Source organism: Chenopodium album, chromosome 4, assembly GCF_948465745.1.
Source record: "Chenopodium album chromosome 4, dcCheAlbu1.1, whole genome shotgun sequence".
NCBI classification, from domain to species: domain Eukaryota; kingdom Viridiplantae; phylum Streptophyta; class Magnoliopsida; order Caryophyllales; family Amaranthaceae; genus Chenopodium; species Chenopodium album.
The window spans coordinates 74,102,369-74,125,747 of NC_137837.1; the positions used below are offsets into that span (position 1 = coordinate 74,102,369).

The 23,379-nt window shown below is 32.5% G+C and overlaps 2 protein-coding genes across 2 annotated transcripts; one reads left to right on the forward strand and one right to left on the reverse strand.

Moving 5' to 3' along the window:
• Positions 1–3,084: 3,084 nt before the first annotated feature.
• On the reverse strand, positions 3,085–4,620 carry LOC145628131 (uncharacterized). The gene has a single exon (XM_081680447.1). The coding sequence runs from the start codon at positions 4,618–4,620 to the stop codon at positions 3,085–3,087; it is 1,536 nt and encodes a 511-aa protein (XP_081536573.1).
• An 8,895-nt stretch (positions 4,621–13,515) lies between these two features.
• Positions 13,516–15,494, forward strand: LOC145627271 (mannose/glucose-specific lectin-like). Its single transcript, XM_081679669.1, has 6 exons — positions 13,516–13,675; positions 13,821–13,967; positions 14,160–14,408; positions 14,647–14,850; positions 15,028–15,276; positions 15,401–15,494. Exons 1-6 carry the CDS (start codon positions 13,655–13,657, stop codon positions 15,440–15,442), a joined length of 912 nt encoding a protein of 303 aa, XP_081535795.1. The 5' UTR covers positions 13,516–13,654; the 3' UTR covers positions 15,443–15,494.
• The last annotated feature ends 7,885 nt before the right edge of the window (positions 15,495–23,379 follow it).

The following is a 23,379-nucleotide window of genomic DNA, read 5'->3' on the forward strand; positions in this document are numbered from 1 at the left end:
ACTTCAATTGAAAATAGGTATATTCTGCAAGCATACCCAATAAGTCAATTAAACCGCAAAATATTTAACACAATAATATATTCTTCAAATAATATATATACACGTTTACATTAATTAACTGGAATATATCCAATTTGAAAACCTCCAAATCAAAATTTCAGAAACCTAACTAACTGGATATTTCTATATATTCTCAGGTAAACAGCGATTATTTTGTTCAATTAAACCGTATAATCTTTGCGGTGGTTGTAAATTTAAACTTTTGCAAATATAGGATGACTTTTCAATGGCTACAACAAAATTGTAGCAATTGTAACTATTTTCAATCTTGACCCTCAAAAAATTAAGGATCAATCTAATCATTTTGACATAAAAATATAACTAGAAAAAAAAAAAAAAAAAAAAAAAAAAAAAAAAAAAAAAAACTGCTCGTTTTTCTTTCTCAAAAATATGGTTTTCCGCCATTAATGGTTTCTCTACCTCCAAACTAAAAGACGTCTCTATCAAAATGCATAAACACGGATGATTATGTAATTAAGAATTAATAAAGCATAATTGGATTTTTTCCACCCAAATAAAACATTCATCATCATCACCTAACTCCCATTTTTTTCATAAAAGATTTCTTATACGAGTAAATAAGGTTGAGATTATTTTTAATTTGAATAAAAAAACAAAAGAAAAAAAGTGGTCTTGAAATTTGACACGGATGATTATGTAATTAAGAATTAATAAAGCATAATTGGATTTTTTTTCCCACCCAAATAAAATTAGTAACGGCAATCTATTGTCATCGAATGTCATAAGATAGTAATTGCAAATGAATGTAATGAAGCCATTGTTCATTTCGGCCATTTATCTCTGCGTTGTTCATTTAGTGTTGCAAATTTTATTTTATTTTATTTTTTACAAAAAAAATACTCTCTCCGTAATAATTTACTCGCAACAATTACTATTTTTAGCCGTAACACATTACTCGCAACAAAGAAAAATATTTCCTATTATGGTAAGTTTTTAATGGTGAAATGACTATTTTACCCTGAGTTATTTCTGAATTTTTTTTTTTTAACTCCTAAACACTACTTATCTAACATTTAATCAAATACACTTAACCTAATCTAATCTAATCATTCCCACCAAAAATAACCCTCCCCTTTCTGATTTCATTAGAAATCATTAAACTCCCCAACTCCTCAACTACCAGAATTGAATGAAGAACATTCAATTTTCCTCGTTCATGGTGCCCAAACTCTCCTTAATCTGGAGAATTCTCCAGAAGCACATTATAAACCCTAGATCTGCTGTATTTCTCTCGCTTCTCTCTCATTTTCGTCCTCTGTTCTCTCTCCTCAGTGAAACCCTAGTTTTCTCTCTGTTGTCTCTGTTTAATTTCTGTGAGAATGAGTTCCAAAAAAGCGAAGAAAGAGTCCCAAATTCGTCCAAAAAAGGGTGAGGAATCCACTCTGTACATCGCTCGTAGAGGATCTGGTGTTATGAAACCAGTTCGTCGCTGTTCTTTTTCGTTTTCTCGTTACTCTGGAGGCAAAATTGGGGCGAAATTATATTTTTCAAGCGACGAGGAGGAAGTTCTGGAAGTAGATCCGCTTAAGGTCGTCCCTGTTCCGGCGGAGGTGGTGGCTGAACTACCTCCTCCTGCTGTTGAAGTTGTCGCTGCTGAGATCCCTACGAAGGAAAGCCCCAAAAATGCTGGTCCTGACGCCGTGGTGACGCCTGAGAAGGTTTCAGGCGAAGGGGCGTCTCCACGGGGACAGAAGCGGCCTAGATCTGTCTGGAAGGACGACTACAGTGACTGGGATCCCTGCTACATGGCGTATTTGAGGGACAAGTACCCTCATGACTTTCCCCCAGATCTCTGAGTTTGCAGCGTAACTATTACTAAACCCTAATTTAATGAATTTTGCATAAATATGAGTCCCTTTGACTGATTTTGGGTTGTGATATTCATTCCTTGTTTATTATTGTTGGGTAAAACTGTTGTTGTTTGGTTGTTGGTGTACAAAATAAACAATTGTGGCTGTCATGACCTTTCTTTATGTTGGGTATGGTGGTTGGTTGTAGTTTTTGAGTTGATTTTGTTGATTTCTTATTGGCATTGTTATTGATTGTGATTATAAAATGGGGGTGTTTGGTCGTCTGCTTATGTTGGTTGAAATTGTTGCTTTGGGTAAGGGAAATTTGTTGTTCTATTGTTATATTGGGCACTTCACTTGAATTCATTGGTTGCATGTTGTTATGGTTATATTGTGAGCATGAATTGCTTGGCTTGTGTGGTTTTTTGATACTGCCTCTCAGTTGGTTGGCTTGTGTGGTGTTTTGTTACTGCCTCTGAGTTTCTTGGCTTCTGTGGTTTTTTTTACAATATGGCCTATGAATAGGTTGTTGTGGGTTGGTTATTGTTGATATGACTGTGTGGGTTGGTTATTGTTGATATGATTGTGTTGCTTGGTTATTGTTGATATGACTGTGTTGGTTGGTTATTGTTGAGATGAATAGCCTGTGGAATATCTGTTGCCTATGAGTCCCCACAGTTTGAGTCACTCCCTGCCATTGGTATTTTGTGATAATGCATTGAGTCCCTTTACCCACATTGCATCATAGATGTAGGTTTTCCATATGATGAAGGGACTCTTATGACTTGAGCCCATTACTTAAGGGAGCTCCAACATCTTCTAACAGAGGGTGTTGTTGAGGTGCCTGTTAATAGTGGCTTATATGGTTAATCCAATCCCATCTGATGGAAAAAACAGACAATAACCAACCCATACTTTAAACACATTGTGTACTTGTTAATGCTATGATTTCATTTGCCCAAAAAATTGTTGATTGTACAAAGTTCCATTTCAATAATAAGTACCTACTAAGACTGCCTACCTACTCTTTTTAACAAAATACACCTAACCATTACAAAACATACAAAAACTTAGTTTTCAACTTAATGGTTATGTGTGGCAGTCTTTGGTCTTCTGACTTGGTTGCTGATGAGTCCTTCATTTACAAAAAATTACTTGTAGTCTTGTTCATTTACAAAAAGTTGCATGTTCTTACTTTTGCTGGCTGTGACCTTCAATCTGCATCTACTTCCATATCTTCACTATCTGGTTGAGGTCCTGTGGTTGGAACAAAGAGGTTGTTGAGATATTGCACTGTGTCTGCAATTAGTGTCCTGTCTACCTTCAAAATGTCCTCCAAAGTCCCTTGCCTGTCTTGCCTTGCTTTGCCCATATGTGGTGGATTGTAGTTGTTCCCTCCTTGTTTTTCCAATACCTTAATCATGCAAGCTTGTAGTGTGATCCAAGTGTACCTATTTAGTGTTGGATCAAACATGTCAAATGTCTCTGCCACTTTCTCAAGTAGCTCATCAATATTTTTTGGGAATGACTGGTATTGTATGGATTGAATTGCCTTGAACAAACCTAGGTCCAACACATTCAGGTCTGGTGATTGGGCTGGTTGGAAAACAAATTGAATGTTAAACCCATTAGCTTGTGTTGCTGCCAAAAACTCTTCATCTCTTGGTACTTGATGTGGCCTAGCATTATCCCATTGAATGATAATATTCTTTGATAATTGTGCTGGCCATTCTGCATGAATTGTTGGGATGATTTTGTCTAAAATCATGTGCCTAATAGCTTCTTTGTTTACATTCTGAATTGCTTTTGTCTCCACTGTGCCTGCTTCTCTGTTTTTGCTTTTCTTTTTTGCCCTTTCATGTTTCACAAAAGGGAACAAACCATACTTACCTGAGTGAATAAGTGTCCCATCTGCATCATAAAGTGGTTTGCCCACCATTCCCATGAACATTGCCTTTATCTTAAACCTTTTAGACTGTTGTGCTCTGTATGGGAGCTCTTCATTTGGGGTAAGATAGAAAGTCCTTGTCTCTGGGTTTAGGTAGAACCACTTCTCATCAATGTGTATGTGATGTTGCATATCCATAATTGTAGGGTCCCCCTCACTTGGAATTGGATGAATGTGTTGCAAAACCCACTTAATCCTTGCAACTTTGTGATTTTCTGATAATGTTGGGTGATTACTTGCTGACAGTGCCCTAAGTCTGCCCCTTTTCTTCAACCTGTGTATCACCATATGATGGACATGTAGAGCAGCACCATAGCTTCTGTTTGTGGTTCTCTTGTAAAGAGGGACATACATAAGCCACTCATCAGAGTATTCAAATGGCTTGCGACCAGTTTTCCCTAACTTTTTGATCCTCACATCCACAACTTCTCCCAGTTGCATGTGTTGTTTAATTACTTTGAGCCACCTACTTGTAGTAGATTTGTGTACATGATGTTTCTTTGCCAATGAGGTCAGCATTCCTCTTGGCAGTGTGTCTCCTACCATATTAAGCAGAATATCATCAACAATCTGCTTTTTTTCTTCAATGTTTAATTCTCTGCTTCTCCTCACAAATGCATGTTGCTGATTTTGTTGCTCTGTATCTGTTTCTGATTCTGCTGATGAGTTGTGTTCATGTTGTTGCTGCTGAGTTGGCTCTTGAGTTTCTGACCCAGAAGTAGTGGAAGTTTCTTCCATCACCAAATCCTGCTCCATGAGCAGTTGGTTTATGTTGAAAAAATCATCCAACATTTCTGCCATGAGTCCCTTAAATATTTTTTTTCCAGATTTGATGGTAGGTGATGAAGTGGAGGTGACTTGCCTTTTTTTGGGAGCTTTCAGTGGAGCCTAATTCGTGTACAAATTCACTAATGCTGCTACTACTAACACAACAATTAGGAATTAGGACTAATTTCAGATTATGGTTTTTGTAATTTTGCAAACACTTGGTTGTATCCTCTAACTTCTACTTTTGAAGAATTCTAAATCCCCCCCCCCCCCACCCAATACCCTCTTGTGTTTGAATGAGGGTATTGAATGAAACAGCTACTCCTTTTTATAAGGAGCTTTTGGTTTAAAAAATTTGTTGCTTTTGCTGGCTGTACTTGTGTTTTTGAATTGATTTTAAATTTTATGAATTTTAAGGGGGGAAAATGAAAATTTTGGGAGGCAAAAAAATTTCCCTCCCAAAAACACTCTTGCCTTCACGTGAATAAGGGAAGGAAAGAGAGGGAAATGAACAAAAGGGGCCACATGGCCTCCACTAAAAAGGGACCACCTTTATTTCCCTCCTTTTTTACCACTACTAATCACATGCAATTTACTTTAACTTACTCACTTAAAAACTTTTGCCTAGGAGTCCGTTCTCCCCTAGTTTGTTGCGAGTAAATTGTTACGGAGGGAGTATTAAATTAATTGTATGGGAAATGACAATTATTAATTTGAAATTCAAACCTCTGAATTTTCATTCAAATTTGAAAAAAAAATGAAAACTAGTGAATTTTGGGCCCTTTAAAAGAACCAATGAAATGCCGCCATGTCACAATGTATGTGGGAGCCACATACATTCAATGTATGTGTAGCTTTTTTGGTTTAATTAATTCTTTAACATAGTATTAGAGTCAACATTACACAAAATCACGGATTCGAATCTCATCCATATCTCTTTTTAAAGTACTCGTAGAATTTAAGGTGTGAGTACGTGGGGCAATATATTTTAATTTAATACGGATTAGTTATTTTTAATGATAAGAGGTTTTTTAAAATCAAAACGTAACAAATAAAAAGAAACAAAGGAATATTACTTTTTCTTGAGGATGTTTTTGACAATTATCACCTACAATTGTTGTTGTTTTAGCAATTACCATTTATCACCAACTATTTTTTAAAACATCAAAACTTCTCAGTTCTCACCTACGTGGCTCTTAACTGAAATGTGAGGTCATATGGGGCCCGCGAACTTTTGAGGTTGTATGACGATATAACACATGTTAATAATTCTTATATGATAAAATCCAAAACTCGTATAAGACACGGTTTATTAGCGATCAATCGACCAGATTGGCAAATAAAAAATAATTCTTATATGATATAACATACTTGAATTAATAATTCTTATGTCTAAAACTCATATAAGACACGGTTTATTAGCTAAGTCTACAAGACTAATAAAACACTAACATGACTAATAAAGTTCTCATAAACTTCTAGTCCCTTTGTTTACCAAAGCCTTTGGCACATTGCTCTTCATAGTTCTCATAAACTTGTTTCAAAGTGATATGCTAATCCAAGACTACGTTCGATTTCGTCGATGAAATTCAGCAGTTCTAGAGGGTTGCTCTTAGTTTCCAGCAGCACTTTTTTCACTTCATCTTTAAGTTGGCTCACTTCTTGCTCCTTTTTATCTTTGACTACCTTCATCATCCATGTAAAAAGGGTACGTATCTTAGTACATAGCAACAAAAATATGCATATAAAATTTCTCAAGTTTGATTATTTAACGGAGTAGTAAATATTAAGAGGTGGTACCAAAGACTTTTAATTGTTTGTCGGTCTTAAAAATTTACCTTGTCATGGTGAGGATTTGTGATATTAAGAAAGTGATCACCACAATGACATGGATGAAAATTAGCAACATGACGAAATATTTGAGCAAACATTTTTTAAATTTTTTTCCTAAATTTGAGTTTTCACCTACAACTTCCGAATATGATGTTACTTCTTGGGAAAAAAATTAATAAAAGATTACCTTGTTATATTGCTCAAGAGCATCGAAGTCAATAATTTATTTCTCCCCTTATCCGCTATCAATTGACTATATGAAGGTGTTACAAACTATTCTGATCGATCCATTTCGATCTTATCTGATCTAAAAAAAAGTATTGATTTTTCATTCATATGGACACAATTAATTTATCATGACCTCATACATTGAAATTCAATTCAATTCAGTTCAGTTCAGCTCCTAATTTCCTTCTCTTATAAAATATTTATTTCAGTTCATCAGTTCAGCTCAGTTCATTTCAGCTCAGTTCAGTTCAGCTGAGTTCAGTCAATGAAAACAGACCCTCAATGTATTTAAAATTGATCCAACCCAACATGTCCCAAGTACTGGATTTGACATCTCTACTGCAGTGTTGCATCATTATTATTGTACTCGTTCCAGCATAGGACACTACAAATTCGTATTGATTTTGACATTTCAAAGATAAATTGCTAGAAAGTATCCGTAACATGTCGTCTAAATATGTAATAATGAGAACTATTTATCTTATTTACAATGTCTTAAGCTGATGGTTGCAACACGTTATATGATTTTGTATGCAACAAATTATCACCTTCAAATTAACAAGTGTATTTAATTGAATAGACTCATAGGTTCTCCTTCTTCTCCGTAGGAGGAATAATGTGATTATGGAGATTATGAACCCTAACAAGCACCTTGAATAGGGCGGCCCAGGAGTGATATATCCCATGATCAGCGTCCAACATGATTGATACAAGAGACTAAACGTTGGTGATGGTCAAAGTTGGGCAAAACTTTAAATAGGTAATTCAACCGTGCAAATGATGTGATGCAGAACAAGGAAAAAAGAAGTGGTCGTATTCAAACCCCGACCACACGGTGTGACCATACACACAGAAAATGTGTCCGTATAAATAGTACTTCATATTTCTTAACAATAATTAAAAAAAATAAGTGTTTTTTTTTTAGGAAGCCGGAACGCCGACTACATAATATTTGCACATAAGCAAAAGTCGGAACACCGACTACATTTCATTAGCACTTGAGCAAAAAATCTGAGGCAATCAAATCTTCCACCACGCTTGGACAACATCCTACCCACAATAGTGCACGAGCAGGCTATGATGAGCCATGTCGTGGGCTACACAATTAGCTTCCCTATAAACATGAACAAAAGCATTATTCTACCAAGCATTACTAACAAGTAACAATGACCCAACACTTCGCTTCCCATTCACCGCCTAAAATTTGTTATATAAACCCGCACAATAGACTCTCCACCTAATAAGAACCTCACAGTCACTCTCAAGTGTCAACAACAATCCTTCTAGGATGACATTGAAAAAAGATTAGTTAGTCTTATTAATTTTTATTATTTTTGAAAGAAAGATAAGTTAGTCTTATTAGATTTATCATGATTTTAAAAATCGATAAAAAAAAAAGTATTAATTTAACTTTTTTTTTTTTATTTATTTATTTATTTTTGGGGTGTGTTTTTCGTTTGAAAATGAAAGTACGAATGGCCCAAAATTGATTGGACCGCTACCATAGTACCATCTACGTTTAAAAATAAATAAATAAACAAACAAAATAAAACAAAACAAAACAAAAAAGAAAATCATATAGTTGTGGGCCTTATGACGATTTTAAACGTGGTTTATGAGCCCATTGACGTGGCTACAGTTCTACCAACCAATCACTGATTGTTTCAAGTAGTTTAATTTTACACAAACATTTAAATAAAACGGATGTTCAGTAAATTACTGAACATCCGTTATAAAGTGACAATAAAATGTGCAAAAGTTACACTAAAACGCACAAAAGTTACCGTGACATATATAATAGTTATTTATACTTTATTGATAAATTTGACAAAAGTGACACTAACTTTGACAAAAGTGACACTAAATCTGACAAAAGTGTACCCGATGTACAGTAAATTACTGAAAACCGGGTGTATACAAAAGTTTTCCTTAATTATATCAAGTAATCATATACTACCTCCGTTTCGTATTAGTTGCAACTTTGGAATATTTTATATCTCACAAATAATACCCCAAAGTTGCAACTAATAAGAAACGGAGGTAGTAACTAATATATAAAGCTAAACTTTAAGCCAGGCCATGAGACAGCGACACTTGGCATTTCAACTTTTCGCCAAGTGTCGTGCCACGTTGGATATACTTAGATAGACTTCATAAGATAAATTAATTAGTTTAGATTTCTATTTTCAATCAAATTTGGATAGAATTTTAGAATAAAATTGTTAGTTGAGAGCTTTATTTTTGATAAAATACCAATATTTCATAGGTATAAATTGAATTATAATTTTATTCAAAAAAAAAATTAGATTATAAATCTATTTCATATGTATATCATATAACTAACATATAAAGCTAAACTTTAAGCCAGGCCACGAGACAACGACACTTGGCATTTCAACTTTATGCCAAGTGTCGTGCCACGTTGGATATACTTAGATAGACTTCATAAGATAAATTAATTAGTTTAGATTTCTATTTTCAATCAAATTTGGATAGAATTTTAGAATAAAATTGTTAGTTGAGAGCTTTATTTTTGATAAAATACCAATATTTTATAGGTATAAATTGAATTATAATTTTATTAAAAAAAAAATTACATTATAAATCTATTTCATATGTATAAATTGAATTATAATTTTATTCAAAAAAATATTAGATTATAACTCTAAAAAAATACCAATATTATTATTAATCATTACATGCCTACTACATAGTTTAAATTGTTACAAAAGCACATCAATTCTTAACTAATTTTGTATTAGAGATATATTTTAAAATTTGAATAAAGATTTAAATTTATCTCAAAATTTAAGAAACAATCTGGGCATCGCCCGGGGCACAAAACTAGTCTTACGTATAAAGTTATTACAACTAGAGTGTACCCGTGCTCATACACGAGATATATGTAGTATATATATTATGAGAAAAAAAATATATTAGAAGTGATAGTTATTATTTTGTTTTTTTTTTTTAAAATAAAGGGCTAGATTTTAATTGAGTGATATAGGTAGTTATGAGTAACAATGGTGGTTATTGGTTATTTTTTTCAAAAAAAAAAATAATTAAAAAATTGGATGGCTAGAATTGCAGGGATGAGAATTTGGAGTACTGTGAATGAAAGTTGGAAAAAAAAAAAAACTCTTAAATTATATAATAGATTCACCCTTCCTTGTAGTAGTTTCTCTCAACTAACAGTGATGTAATTACAAGTAATTTTATTCTAAAGTGGTGCCTTATTACTCGTTAATATTTAACTTATTGAGAATGTAAATGGTCTAAACTATCGCTATCCTTAATCAATGGCTTGAACTCATTCCAGTGAACTTGATCAATTTCAGCTCATATAAAATCAGTAAGAAATTAAAGCACAATATATAGTTGAGTTGACGAAGACAAGTTGGTTAGTTAAATAATCGTGATGGATCATGTACAAACAATTAGTGATTAAAATTAATCATTGTATTGATAAATATAATGCCTTAATTAGATTAATTATATCAATAATGGCTGCGATAATGCCGATAATTATATTTAAGGGGGCACATTCAACTTATTTGTTAGCCCGGACATAAAACGATCCGCTTGCAATTTCTAAATAATTAGAGTTATATGCGAACCAAGTAGCTATTGTGGAGCTTCATAGTTTGTAGTTAATGCCAAACTACATAACTTTATAGATCTATGTAGTTTCACTCTACAGATGTTTCTACTGTGTCATTCTTCTAAAAATGACACCATAACATGATGATGTGTCATGTTATAATAGGTCTATTTTTATTTATTTATTTTTAAAAGCCTATATATACTATACATGTATGTATAATTGTAAATACATGTATTTTTTAAAGAATACATAATTATAGATTTTTAAAATCTATTTTTTTTTCTTATTAAAATCATTTTCGAAAATTAAATTATAATTAAAATTTAAGAAATAAAAAATTCATCATTGTTCATCATTGGTTTTCATTCATGATAGTAATTAACCACTCTCATAATCTTGTATAATCTATTCGCAACGCAGACCAAAATTCTGACCAAAATTCCGTCAAAAATCCCGTCATATTCGTTTACAAATTTTGTTTAAAGGTTCGATTGATAATTTTGATTAATGTAAAAATCACATTATTTGATGTTTTTTAGAATGAAAAAAGCATTAGGAACTTGTATTATGATGATACAAAATGCAGATCTTTCATATTTTTTTTTAAACGATGAATGGATAATGAGGGTTTGCTCTTTGATCCGAAATCTTGTTTTGCGATTTTTGTAATCTGTTTATGGTTAAGTAATCACCTGTATTTAGTTAGGTCATTACCTTTAAAAAGTTAGTTTTATTTTTAAAGTTGGAATCTATTTGTACGCTAATCGTATTAAAAAAAAAATTATGAATTTTTATCATATAATTTTAGCAAAAAATGTTTTTGGGATCATTATCTTATTATATTTTGGAAAAAATATATTTGAAATTTTTATCAAGTAAAAAATATTTATGGGATAATTATCTTATTATATTTTAGGAAAAAAATATTTTTGAAATCTTGGGCATATAAATTAGTGGCTATAATATTGGGATATTCCTAATTAGCTTTTATTCACTTTTTTTTTTTTTTTTTTTTTGTATTAACTATATACGGAGTATTGTTCTTTATCAAATCATATGTAATGACCAAAGATAGTTTAAGTCATTACCTAACCCACAAACAAATTCGAGAAAACTTAATTATATTTATAAGATTAAACAGAGGTTGCGGTAGGTAAAAAAAAATTCGACCCACTTCATCTTCTACAAACTTGATACTCTATGTTCTTTGACAAAATTGCACAATTTGAGTCCACATAAATCATATTTTCAAACCATTTAAAGCGGAATTTGTCATTTGCAAATACTTAGAAATGAGATTGTTATTGAGATTTTCTTACGAACGAAAACTTAAAATCAAAAGTTGCAAAAAGCAAATGCAAATACACAATTTATTTTCAAATTTTTATCACGATTTTAGCTGGGATTTGCGAATTTATCAACAACTAACATTGAATTTGGGAATAGGGGCTAATCTATTACATGATTGATGAACAATGATGAACGATGACGATCGAACACTGATGAACCATGATGATGAACGCAGGCCAACAAAGATCAAACAATGATGAACCATATGATCGAATGATGATGAACGATGATGATAGAACAATGATGAATGATGAAGGATGATGATCGAACAATAATGATGATGAACAATTTTATCACGTTGATATCTAATTATAATTATAAATTTGAAAATTAATTTATATTATAAAAATATATTTTTATAATTTATAATTATGTATTAAAAAAATACATGTATTAAAAAAATACATGTATTAAAAATAATACAAAAAATAATACAATTTTAATACATTGTGGACATTAAAAATAATTCAAAATGAAAATAAAAATACAAAATATAGGCCAATTATATTTTTGCCACATCTGCAAATTGTGGTGTCATTTTTAAAGAATGACATTGTAGAATTTTTATTCACTCTACCCAATGCACACACATATATTGATTTGTTTAATATTTTTCATGTATTTGTTTTCTGCTATTTTTTTTTTTAAAGGAAGTAAGATGTCATTGTAGAACTTGTATGTAACTTAAATCATGTAGCTTGAGGATAAGGAGTGGACCAGGTTAAATGAGAGACCCGCCGGTCGGGGATGGAGGGAGGTTTGCCGGGTGATGGGGCGGGGATGAGTATAAAATATTAAATTGTGTACCCGTCATAGGTGATGGGGCGGGTATGGATTTTAGAGTAGAGCCGCTCCATACCCGCCTCGCCCTGTACCCGCCTTATACCCGTACCATATTTCCTTTAAAAGAGTATAAATTTATGAAACTTGATATCTCCTAAAAGGCCTTATAAGCTTGAATAGTAAAAGTCATAATTTTTTAAACCTAATTTGATATAATTATCATTAATGTAATACAATACAACATCATGACAATAGATTTGGGACGGTTTTGGGGAGGGTATGGATATCCAAGTGGGTGATGGGGCAGAAATGGATCGTATCTTGTAACCGGTGGGGTTGGTATGAATGTGGATATTGTACCCGCCACGGGTGGTGGGGCGGGGATGAGTATAAGATTTTTTAGGCGGGTATGGACATTGAGGTACCATCATCTATCCACATCCGACCTACCCCATTATCATTTCTACTTGAGGAATAATAATGTGGCAACCCAAAGTTACATATACTACCTCTGTTAATTTTTATGTGCAATTTTGGGGTATTATTTGTGAGATGTAAAATATTCTAAAGTTGCACATAAAAATTAATAGAGATAGTATATGATAGACATTGTGGATGCTCCAATGCATTTCTGAATAGAAGAAAAAAAAAAAAAAAAAAAAAAAAAACTAGCCATTGAAAAATAAATACTCCCTCCGTCCTCGATTGATAGTCACTTTTGCCATTTTTTGTGACTCAAAATATTAGTCACATTTGTTTTTTTCAAGTACTATTAATATTATTTTTTTTACCAAAAGTCTCTAACAATTGCAAAAATATTGGTGCAAATCTAACTTTTCCATGTATATTTTACTTTCCCATGTACTTTAATTAATTTCTCTCTCTACTTTTTTGTATACTCGATGTAAATTTACTTTTTCAATGTACTTTCTTTAATTCTCCTTAATTCCTGTGATTTTTCTGTAAAAGTGACTATCAATCGGGGACGGAAGGGAGTACTAAACTGTATTTTTCAACGTATTTTTGATAGACTTAATAGAAGAAGAATTATTTGTTGATTAATTTTATAGGTAAAATACCAAGTGTTCACATCATATCCTCAACTATATATATGTATCGAACATCTTACTCATCCTCATTCGAGTTTAACCATCCTTCTCTACTTCATACTTAAACAAAAATATTGTTCAAAAAAAAAAAAAAAATCTTCCCGTTGATTTCTTGCTAAGCAGACGGTAGTAATACCAATTACCAAGTTACCAACTACAAATGGCAGCACCGATAAACAACGTACGAATTTCTAGTCACTAACTTCGAATTTAAGTTCTATTACGTACATATGTACTCCCCCTATTATATGTCTCTTAAAAATTCTTCCTCTAATTTACCTTTCTTTGATTTAACCTTTGTGTTAATTATTCTGCGAGGATTGCAGTGGTCCTTCCAGCTTAAAGATGATCAAGTCATCACAAAAATTATGATTAGACATGGATTCATTGTCGATGGAATTGGCTTCGAAATCACGGGTTCAGTTGGAAAAACTGTAGAGTGGTTTACAGGCTCCGGCGGATCACTTTCTGAGGTATCATAACATGTAACAACAAGTCGAGTCGAGTTTAGTAGTATATGATTTAACGCTTTTGTTGAATTGTAACACTTATTTCATATCTGATTGGTTTGATAAATTAAATACAGTCTTTCGTAAAAAGTAGGTCTATCATTTATTTGATTTTACTATGATATGATTGAAGTAAATATATGTACGTTAATGTAGATTCCGCTGAGTGTTGGAGAAAAAATCACCCATATTAGCGGGTCAACCGGGACGTACCACGAGGAGATATGCATCACCACAATTAAGATACATACCACTTCACGTCCAGAGGGGTATGGACCATATGGTGAGGCCAGGGCGGCCAACAATGTAACGCCTTTCTCAACTCCGCTTGCATTGGATGGTTCTATTGTTGGGTTTCTCGGATCCAATGGACAATATTTAAATTCTATTGGAATTTATAACGCGGTATGTAACAAATTTCATTATAAGATCATGTGTGTAATGTGTTTATTTATAACTTGTTATCTAAATGAACTTTATTTATATGTTGGTATCATCTCCCTCGATATTCCTAGCAATTACCACATCAAGAATTTGTATTAAGTGTTACAAATCTTCATTTAATCGAAGTAAATATAATATTTGTGGTGGTATATACGTAGTAGTATATATTTATATAGTTATTTTAATTTTTAAATTTCAGCGCAATATAATCAAAGAACATGGACCGTTTGGTAACAAAGAAAGTGGACAAAAATGGCAAATTGAGCTTAATGATGGTGAGCGATTTTCCAAAGTATTTATCAAACATGGATTCATTGTTGATGGAATTGGCTTTGAAGTATCAAGTCCTACCGGAAAGATCAGCACCCAAATGTTTAGTGGACCCGGTGGTGACACTAGTGAGGTACTTTTTTTTAAAATTATTATTACGAATATAACTTTTATGTTACGTTCTGACCATATATAGTGATTTATATATAAGTATATTATATCTCGGATCCATTGTTTTTAAAACATACTGAAAGGTATGTATAGATACAATAATGTACTCGAACTATATATATTTACATTCGTTATACAGATTGATTTGGATGAAAAAGAGTATATGACACAAATAAGCGGGGAGTATGGAAAATACTTCAACCAGCATATCAGAATCGCTTCGATAACGATCTATACAAATTTAAAAGTATATGGACCATATGGACGAGCAGAGCAGGTCACTGAAGCTAAGCCTTTCTCAACTCCAGTGCCATTAGAAGGCACTACTATTTTTGGTTTTAATGGATCCTATGGGACTTACCTTAACTCAATTGGATTATCTGAGAAGGTAATTAAATTATCATCCAACATTATATTAGCGATAATTATTGTTAAAATTATATGTATGATTTTTTATTCAATTATTTAGTATCACTTTCTAATTAAGATCTTTTTTAAACAATATTTTTCAGTACAAGAAGGTTGACACTTACGGGCCATTTGGACGTGCTTAATGTTATTAACGTGTTTCGCAACTTACATGAAGAGAGTCGGGTTTTTTTTTTTTTTCAATAAGCTTACGGGCCATTTGTTGTTTGTTGTTTTCTTTCTTAGTTCTCAATGTCAATAAGCTCTTTTCATTCTATTTGAACTAGGAGCCAGTGTTTATTGTATTTGTGTTGTCATTTACATTTCGTTTTTGTTGACTCTCAACATCAATGGACTTTTCTTTTACTCGTAATTGAGCAAATGTCCCTTTATTTTCATTTTATTTTTGTTGTATATTCAGAGTAAATCTATCTTTTGAGGTTGTATGACAATATAACATATGTTAATAATTCTTATGGGATAAAATCCAAAACTCATATAAGACACAATTTATTAGCTAAGTTTACTAGACTAATAAACACTAAGGGTCTTTTCACATTTACTAGAAGTGGGCTGAAATGAATTACACTGAATTGAACTGATTGAAGCTGAACTGAACTGAACTTAATATTTTATGAGAAAAGAAAATTGGGAACTGGAATGAACTAATTAGATCTGAACTAAACTGAACTGAAATTAAGTTGAAATGAATAGGCCCTAATATGACTAATAAAGTTAGAAGTTCGTGGAAATTTCTAGTCCTTTTGTTTACCAAAGCCATTGGCACGTACTCCCTCCGTTTTTAAATACTTGCTCCATTTATTTTTAGTTGACACGTACTCCCTCCGTTTATAAATACTTGCTCCATTTCTCCATGTGCAGAATTTTAGGAGAAATTGGAGAAACTAATAAAGTATGGAGGTAGTGGGGTGGGTAGAAGAATAAAAAAATGTATATATTAAAAGTAGTGGAGAGAATTGGAGGAGATAGAATATATATGTTGGGTCCACTAGGTGAGAGAAATTAATTTAATATTGTAAAAACTTTCCAAATAAGGAAATGGAGCAAGTACTTAAAAACGGCCGGAAAAGGAAAGTGGAGCAAGTATTTAAAAACGGAGGGAGTATTCCTTTTTAGGAAGTTTTTTTTAGTTGACACGTTTATATTTGGGGTAAATTTTTTACCTTGCATTTACAAGGTACCCCACTTACTTTTTCATTCTCTCTCACTCTCTCCTCGATCGCCTTAATATATGTGCCTAAATCAAAAGCGTCTCAAATAAATAGAATCGGAGGAAGTATCTATATAACTAAACTACATAAAAGTTTTTTTTGGAGGGAATTTCCCCTCTCAAACTCTATTTTTTTTTTTGTTTAGATTTTTAGAATTATTAATGTGTCTAAAAACTTTAAACTTGACAATTTTATTATCTATTATGATGGATTTTTAGACCACATTTTTGGTGAGACTTCTATATTTAATTTCAGTTACCATTATTAAAAACCAAGCATAGCTCGTGCATTATCTAGTAAACTAATAAAACAAAAAAAACAAACCATATAGTTGTGGGCCTCATGACGATTTAAACGTGGTTTATATGAGCCCATTGACGTGACTACAAGTCTACCATTATTACCAACCACTGATTGGTTCAAGGACAAAGGCCCATTCCATATTTCCACCTCTGAGTCTGACATTGTCTATATCTCTTTCTAGTTTGTACTTTGTACTTTCTAATAAAAGATCTGAAATGAAGGCAAAAAATTATTGAAGTAATTGCTACTGTTTTGCTCGTAAAAGTCCAATGTGTGGTTGGTGTACTCGAAAAGAATATTAAGTATATAGTATATTTAAAAGAATATGGGCGAAACAAAGAACATTATTGACATCTATTATATAATTTAAGAGTCGTTTTAACGAGAGTGATCCAAAACCCAAATACTTGCCTCACATTCACTCCCTCCCAAATACACTAATCCCTCCAAAATCACCTACTGTATTCTAATTTAAAATTTTAAAACAGTTACATTTTCCAAACAAAAAACTAATAACATAATAAGTACCCACTACAAACTACCCATCATAATCTACTACAATAGCACACTTTACGTTTACATGGCTATAATATAAACTACCCACTAAACTCATACTTATCCATTTCATAATCTCTACTGCAATAGCACATTACTTTTTTTCTCTTCTTAAATTTCTTTAGTTAATTACGTATTTTCCATTTGATAAATGAAATCAACAAGGCAATTTATTTATATTTTCCTAGGAAAATTGATATTTCTTCAATCTTGATAAAGTTGTATCAAAATCACAAATTTTGTTCCCGAAAATCGAGGAAATCTCAATCAATTGATGCCAAGGTTTGTCAAGATAATTCTACTGAAAATATTTGAAGGTTGAATTTTAATTTGATAATGGTGGATAGAGTTTAACGGTTCATGTACTGAGAAGTAGTCTTTATTAGACTGTGAAAATAGAGTTTATCGTCTACGGTGTGATTTAATTTATGATTGATTATGTATTGCAGGGAAGAAAATCACAATTATATAAAGAAGTGTATTTTTTTTATGTAGTGAATAAAAAAAATAAAGAAAAAAAAATAGAGGGAAAAAACAGCACCAAAAAGTGACAAGTGTCATTCTTGGTGTCTGTTTAATATTATGTTATTGATTGATATTGGAGTATTACTTACCCCTTTTTTTTTTTTTTTTTTTTTTTTTTTTTTTTTTTTTTTTTTTTTGTAGTTACTATTTTATGGTTTATTAAATATTATGGAAAAATACACTTTACTAATCCCAACTATGGGTGATTTACTTTTAATAATTCCAACTAAGATTTATTATCTAATAATCCCAATCATGCTATGTGTTTGCCTCCAATAGTCCCAACCGGTTAACACTAAGTCAATGATCTGTTATAACAGGTAACCATGACACGTGTCAACGTGCAATTGGTTGAAATTTAAAAAAAAAATTATAACATAAAAAATAGGGAAAAATTAAAAAAAAAAAAAACAAAAAACAAAAAAAAGGTAATCATAACCACCTTTTCCCACCGTCGAACCTTAACCCCGCCCCGAACCTCGCCGGAAACCGGCCGGCTACCCCCTCTTAACCACCCACATGACCCAACCCCGACCCAGAAGCCACCCACCTAGCCAACCCCGATTCCAAAAACCACCAACCCAACAACAACCCGTACAACTCCGTCCAACCACGCCCTGCCCGCTTCTCTCTCCGTTCAACCTCAGCACACCAGCCCACCGCACCTTCGATCTCACGCATCACCAGCTACAACTCCCGCAACGACCAGCCACCAACAATGCTCGCTTCTCTTACAACTTCAACTCGCAGCCCATTCCACCGCAACAACCACCAATTCCTCTCCCACAGCCCGCTACAAACAACCCAGCCACACATCTCACCAACACACACCAACCAACCAATCAATTCGCACTCCTCTGCTGACCTGCTCCCTGAAACCACCATCAATTATCTCCACCACACCAAATTATAAAATCCCTAACCACGCAACCTCATGCACCATCAGCCACCTTCTCCGTCGCAACTACCAATTGATCCACCCATTCGACCACTAACAACCATCAATTTGCAATTACATCAATTTCGAACTTTGTCTTCAATCTTCGAATTATGCTCCGTAAGATCACCAACAATGATCTGAGTAGTGGATTGAGGAAGATTGAGAGAGGAAGAAGAAGGGGTGAGGAAAGAGAAAGTGGAGGTATAAGGGTGGAAATGGAGTTTGGCAGTGTCTGGTGGAGAAGGTGGGTTGGGAATTTTGGTTTAATTTGAACCATTGCTATTAAAAGTTTAAAAAAAAAAAAAAAAAAAACTTTTTTAGAAGGTTACCGGTCATTGGGACCATTGGTGGCAAACACATAGCATAGTTGGGATTATTAGATAATAAACTTTAGTTGGGATTATTAAAAGTAAATCACCCATAGTTGGGATTATTAAAGTGTATTTTTCCAAATACTATATGCATCTATATACTTTGTATTTTTTAATCCTATCTTTAAATTATAACACGTGCACATTCTAGTCTATATTATAATTGCAGAGTCGTTTTGATGAGAGTGCTTCAAAACCCAAATGCTCAACTCTCATACATTTTTTTTTTTTTTTTTTTTTTTTTTTTTTTTTTAACTAGAGTGTATCCGTGCTAACACACGGAATATACGCATGTCAATCGTATACTCGTATGTATATGTAAAATAAAAGGAATTATGTGAAAGTTATACTGTTATAGATTTTTTTTTTAAAAAAAAAAAAAATTGAGAGAAGTGGAAGTGATATGGTTAAAGTAGTGAAAGTTATCAAAAAAAAAAAAAAAAAATAGAATGCATAGAATTGCTCCATTCAAGAATTAGAGTACTGTGGTGAGAAGTTGCAAAAACAACTCTTAAATTATATATATAAAAGATAGCTACCTATCCCACTACTTTATTTTTATTTTTTTATATTTTTTTTTAAAAAAATCAATAACTACCCATTCACTATTTCCTTTTGGTTTTTGTTTTTGTTTTGGTTTTTTTTTTTTCAATGGACTACTACTAACATTTCACTTGGGTACAATAGTGTATATATGCCATGCATTAGCACGAGTATACATTCCTTTATCAACAATTCACTATAGTACTCTAAATCCCCAACCTTTCAATTATATGCATTTTTGTAGGGACTACTCGGCCTCCAAACATTGTCACTTCTTTAATCATCAAAAAAAAAAAATACAACACGTTTTTGTGCAACTAGCCTCAGTGAATAACTACTTGCAACAGAACAAAGTTTGTAACTCCTAGAGCAAGACACTAACCCATATGACACTAACCGAGTAACACGAGTAACCCCTATAACACTGAACATGTAACCTCTATAGCTTTGAAAAAGTAAACCCCATAATAGCATTGGGTGGCCACCAACATAAAATAGTAGGATCCTATTTTTTGAGCTTTTAAGCAAAACATAGAATATCATATTTCAGCATAGCACAGCAGGTGTCAGCACATTATTAATACAATTATTAATACTCAATACAACAGAGCTAATTAGAGTTCAACAAAACCGGCCAGTCCAAAACTGACCATTGCAACTCAAGTCTAAATTACAACATTAAAATCAACTTTTCACATTTTAAAAATACTTTTTCTTATATATCCTGTGCATTTTGCACGGGTACACTCTAGTTAATGAAGAACGCGAGCATAATATGTTATTTGAAATTTGATTATTATTATGTTCTTTGAGTTTGAACTATATGTTCTTTACATTATACTTGTTTTTTAATGTATGTACATAAAAAAATGTTAAATAAATATATAAATCTATTATAACTAATACTAGTTTAGCAACCACTGATGTCATCTTTTCCAAAAGCTGTACACATGGCGCTACTTTATGAAAAAATTCCCCGCTCAAATGTTAAGCTCATTTACTTAATATCTATATACCTAAACTACATAAATGTTTTTTTTTCCCCGACTCAAAAAGCTCGCACGACCTGACCATTTTGAGCGGGTTTGGGCACCCGAATCTTGGTCCGACTTGGCCTAAGAAGTGGGATGATTTTTTTAACCTTGGCCCGCCCCTCTCAAAGATCACATTTATCTTTGTCAAGCACAAACATGTTCTTTTGTTAAACATAGGGTTCTTTTTCAAAGACATCAATTGAGTAACCATGAAAAATAACATGTTCCTTTAATGTATTATCATGTTCTTTTTGTAAAGACTTTATATATTTTTTTTTATAATGTCATATTCTTTGTCAAACACAAACATGTTCTTTTGTCAAAACATGTATGTTCTTTTTCAAACACTATTATGTTCTTTTTTCGCCCACGTTCTTTAAAATATGTCCAATATTCTTACCGGGTGCATCATGCGCATGATGCACCCGGCTGCACTATACTATTTTAAATAAAAGTCTACTCAATCTAGAGGAAGGAAATAATAATGGCTTTTATTTTAGACCTTTTTCATTATTATATCATGGCCCGTACCGTTAATGAATTTATACTATAATCTAGCTAACAAGTGTCCAGAGACGTTAGATAACTAATTAATATAATAGCCTATCGGTCCGTGCAATGCACATAATGTTTCTAGGTGTACAGTACAATATAAAATTTTATTTTATAAAATGTTTTAAATGGAAAATGAATAGTTTATAATGGGGAAGAAATGGTGGAAATTAAATATAATTGTAGAAGAATTAAGCTGGGGGAAAAAAGAATCAATTAACATTCATACATGTATTAAATAAAAGCTATTTTTTTTTAATTTTATTTTTAATATGAGAAAGGGGATTTATTAATGAAAACTAGCCTTCTACCTCGTGCAATAGACAGTTTATTCATAGAATATTGCATTGAAAGATGAATTAGAAAATATCAATACATCATTATGGTTATGATGTGTAATTGAAAACATGATTAAAAAAATTAAATTTTTGGAATTTTAATTAAAAATCAGGATTAAATAAAGAAGGTGTAGGGACTAAAATTAAAGAGAGAGAAACAAAATGTTGAATTGAAGAGGGGAGATGAAGGTGAACACTAGTGGAAAAAATCTTATTTGTAACAAGTTATTCGTAACGGACATATGATTTTCCGTTACAATTAAGTCATTTGTAACGGGCAAATTCAATGTCCGTTACAAAAAAGTTGTGAAATGGGCAGGAAAAGGGTTATTCGTAACGGACAAATTGGTGCCCGTTACGAAAAAGTTGTTATTCGTAACGGACATATTGGTGCCCGTTACGAATAAGTTGTTATTTGTAACAGGCATTATTCTGCCCGTTACGATTAAGTAACTAATCGTAACCAACAAATATTGCCCGTTACAAATAGAAAAGTCAACAGACTTTTGACCTTGTTATTTGTAACTAACATAGAGTGTCCGTTACGAATAAAGTTTTAAAGTAAGCCCTAAATTTTTACTTTCCCCTTTCTCACTCCCTCTGTCAAAAAAATTCCTCTTTCTCTCTCCAATATTGAAGCAGCTCCCGCGCGTTTTGCTCCTCTCATTCTCACTCTTCTCCTCCATTGAAGCGCACTTTAAGTTCTCCATTATTGAAGCGCACTCCGAGTTCTCCATTATTGAAGCGGACTCCGAGTTCTCCATTGAAGCGCACTCCGAGTTCTCCATTGAAGCGCACTCTGAGTTCTCCATTGAAGCGCACTCCGAGTTCTCCATTGAAGCGCAGTATGAGTTCTCCATTGAAGCGCTGTCTGAGTTCTCCATTGAAGCGCTCATAGTTCTCCATTAAAGCGTACTCTTTCTCTGTCCTCCCCCAATTTCGTAACCCTTGTTTCAGTTTGCTTAATTGCAATTACTTAGGGTTCGTTTGGCATCGCTGTAGTTTTCTGTTTTTTGGTTTTTTGTTTTTTAAAAGTATATTATACATGTCACATAATCAATCAAAAATTATTTAGACTTATTAAAATCATGATAATTTTAAAAACTGACAACAGAAAAGTGAAAACACCTTTTTCTTGTTTCCTGTTTTTGGTTTTTGGTTTTCAAAAAAACAAAAAACTGAAAACCAAAAATAATGCCAAACAAGCCCTTAATTATAGGTTTTTAGCTTTTAATGCAAATTTCTATCAAAATTCTTCAGAATTTCTATCAAAATTCTTCAGAATTTTTAGCTTTTAGCTTTTAATGCAAATTTCTATCAAAATTCTTCAGAATTTCTGCAGAAATTTCCAGTTCATAACATGTACTCATTTGGCTCTTAGACAACAGTTTGGTTTTCCAATTTTTAGCGTACTCTTTATTTTTAGCTTTTAATGCAAATTTCTATCAAAATTCTTCAGAATTTCTGCAGAAATTTCCAGTTCATAACATGTACTCATTTGGCTCTTAGATTTTTGTTTTCTGAATTTGTCTCATTTAAGTGAATTCATGGACTTGACTAACTTGGGCTAAATGCTTCCATGAATTTTTTAGTTGGTTGTGTATGTTTAAATTCGTTGTCCATTTTAAATGATTAAATAATGTCGGTGTTTCATTATTGAGTTTTGCACTATGATAGTGGACACTAACTA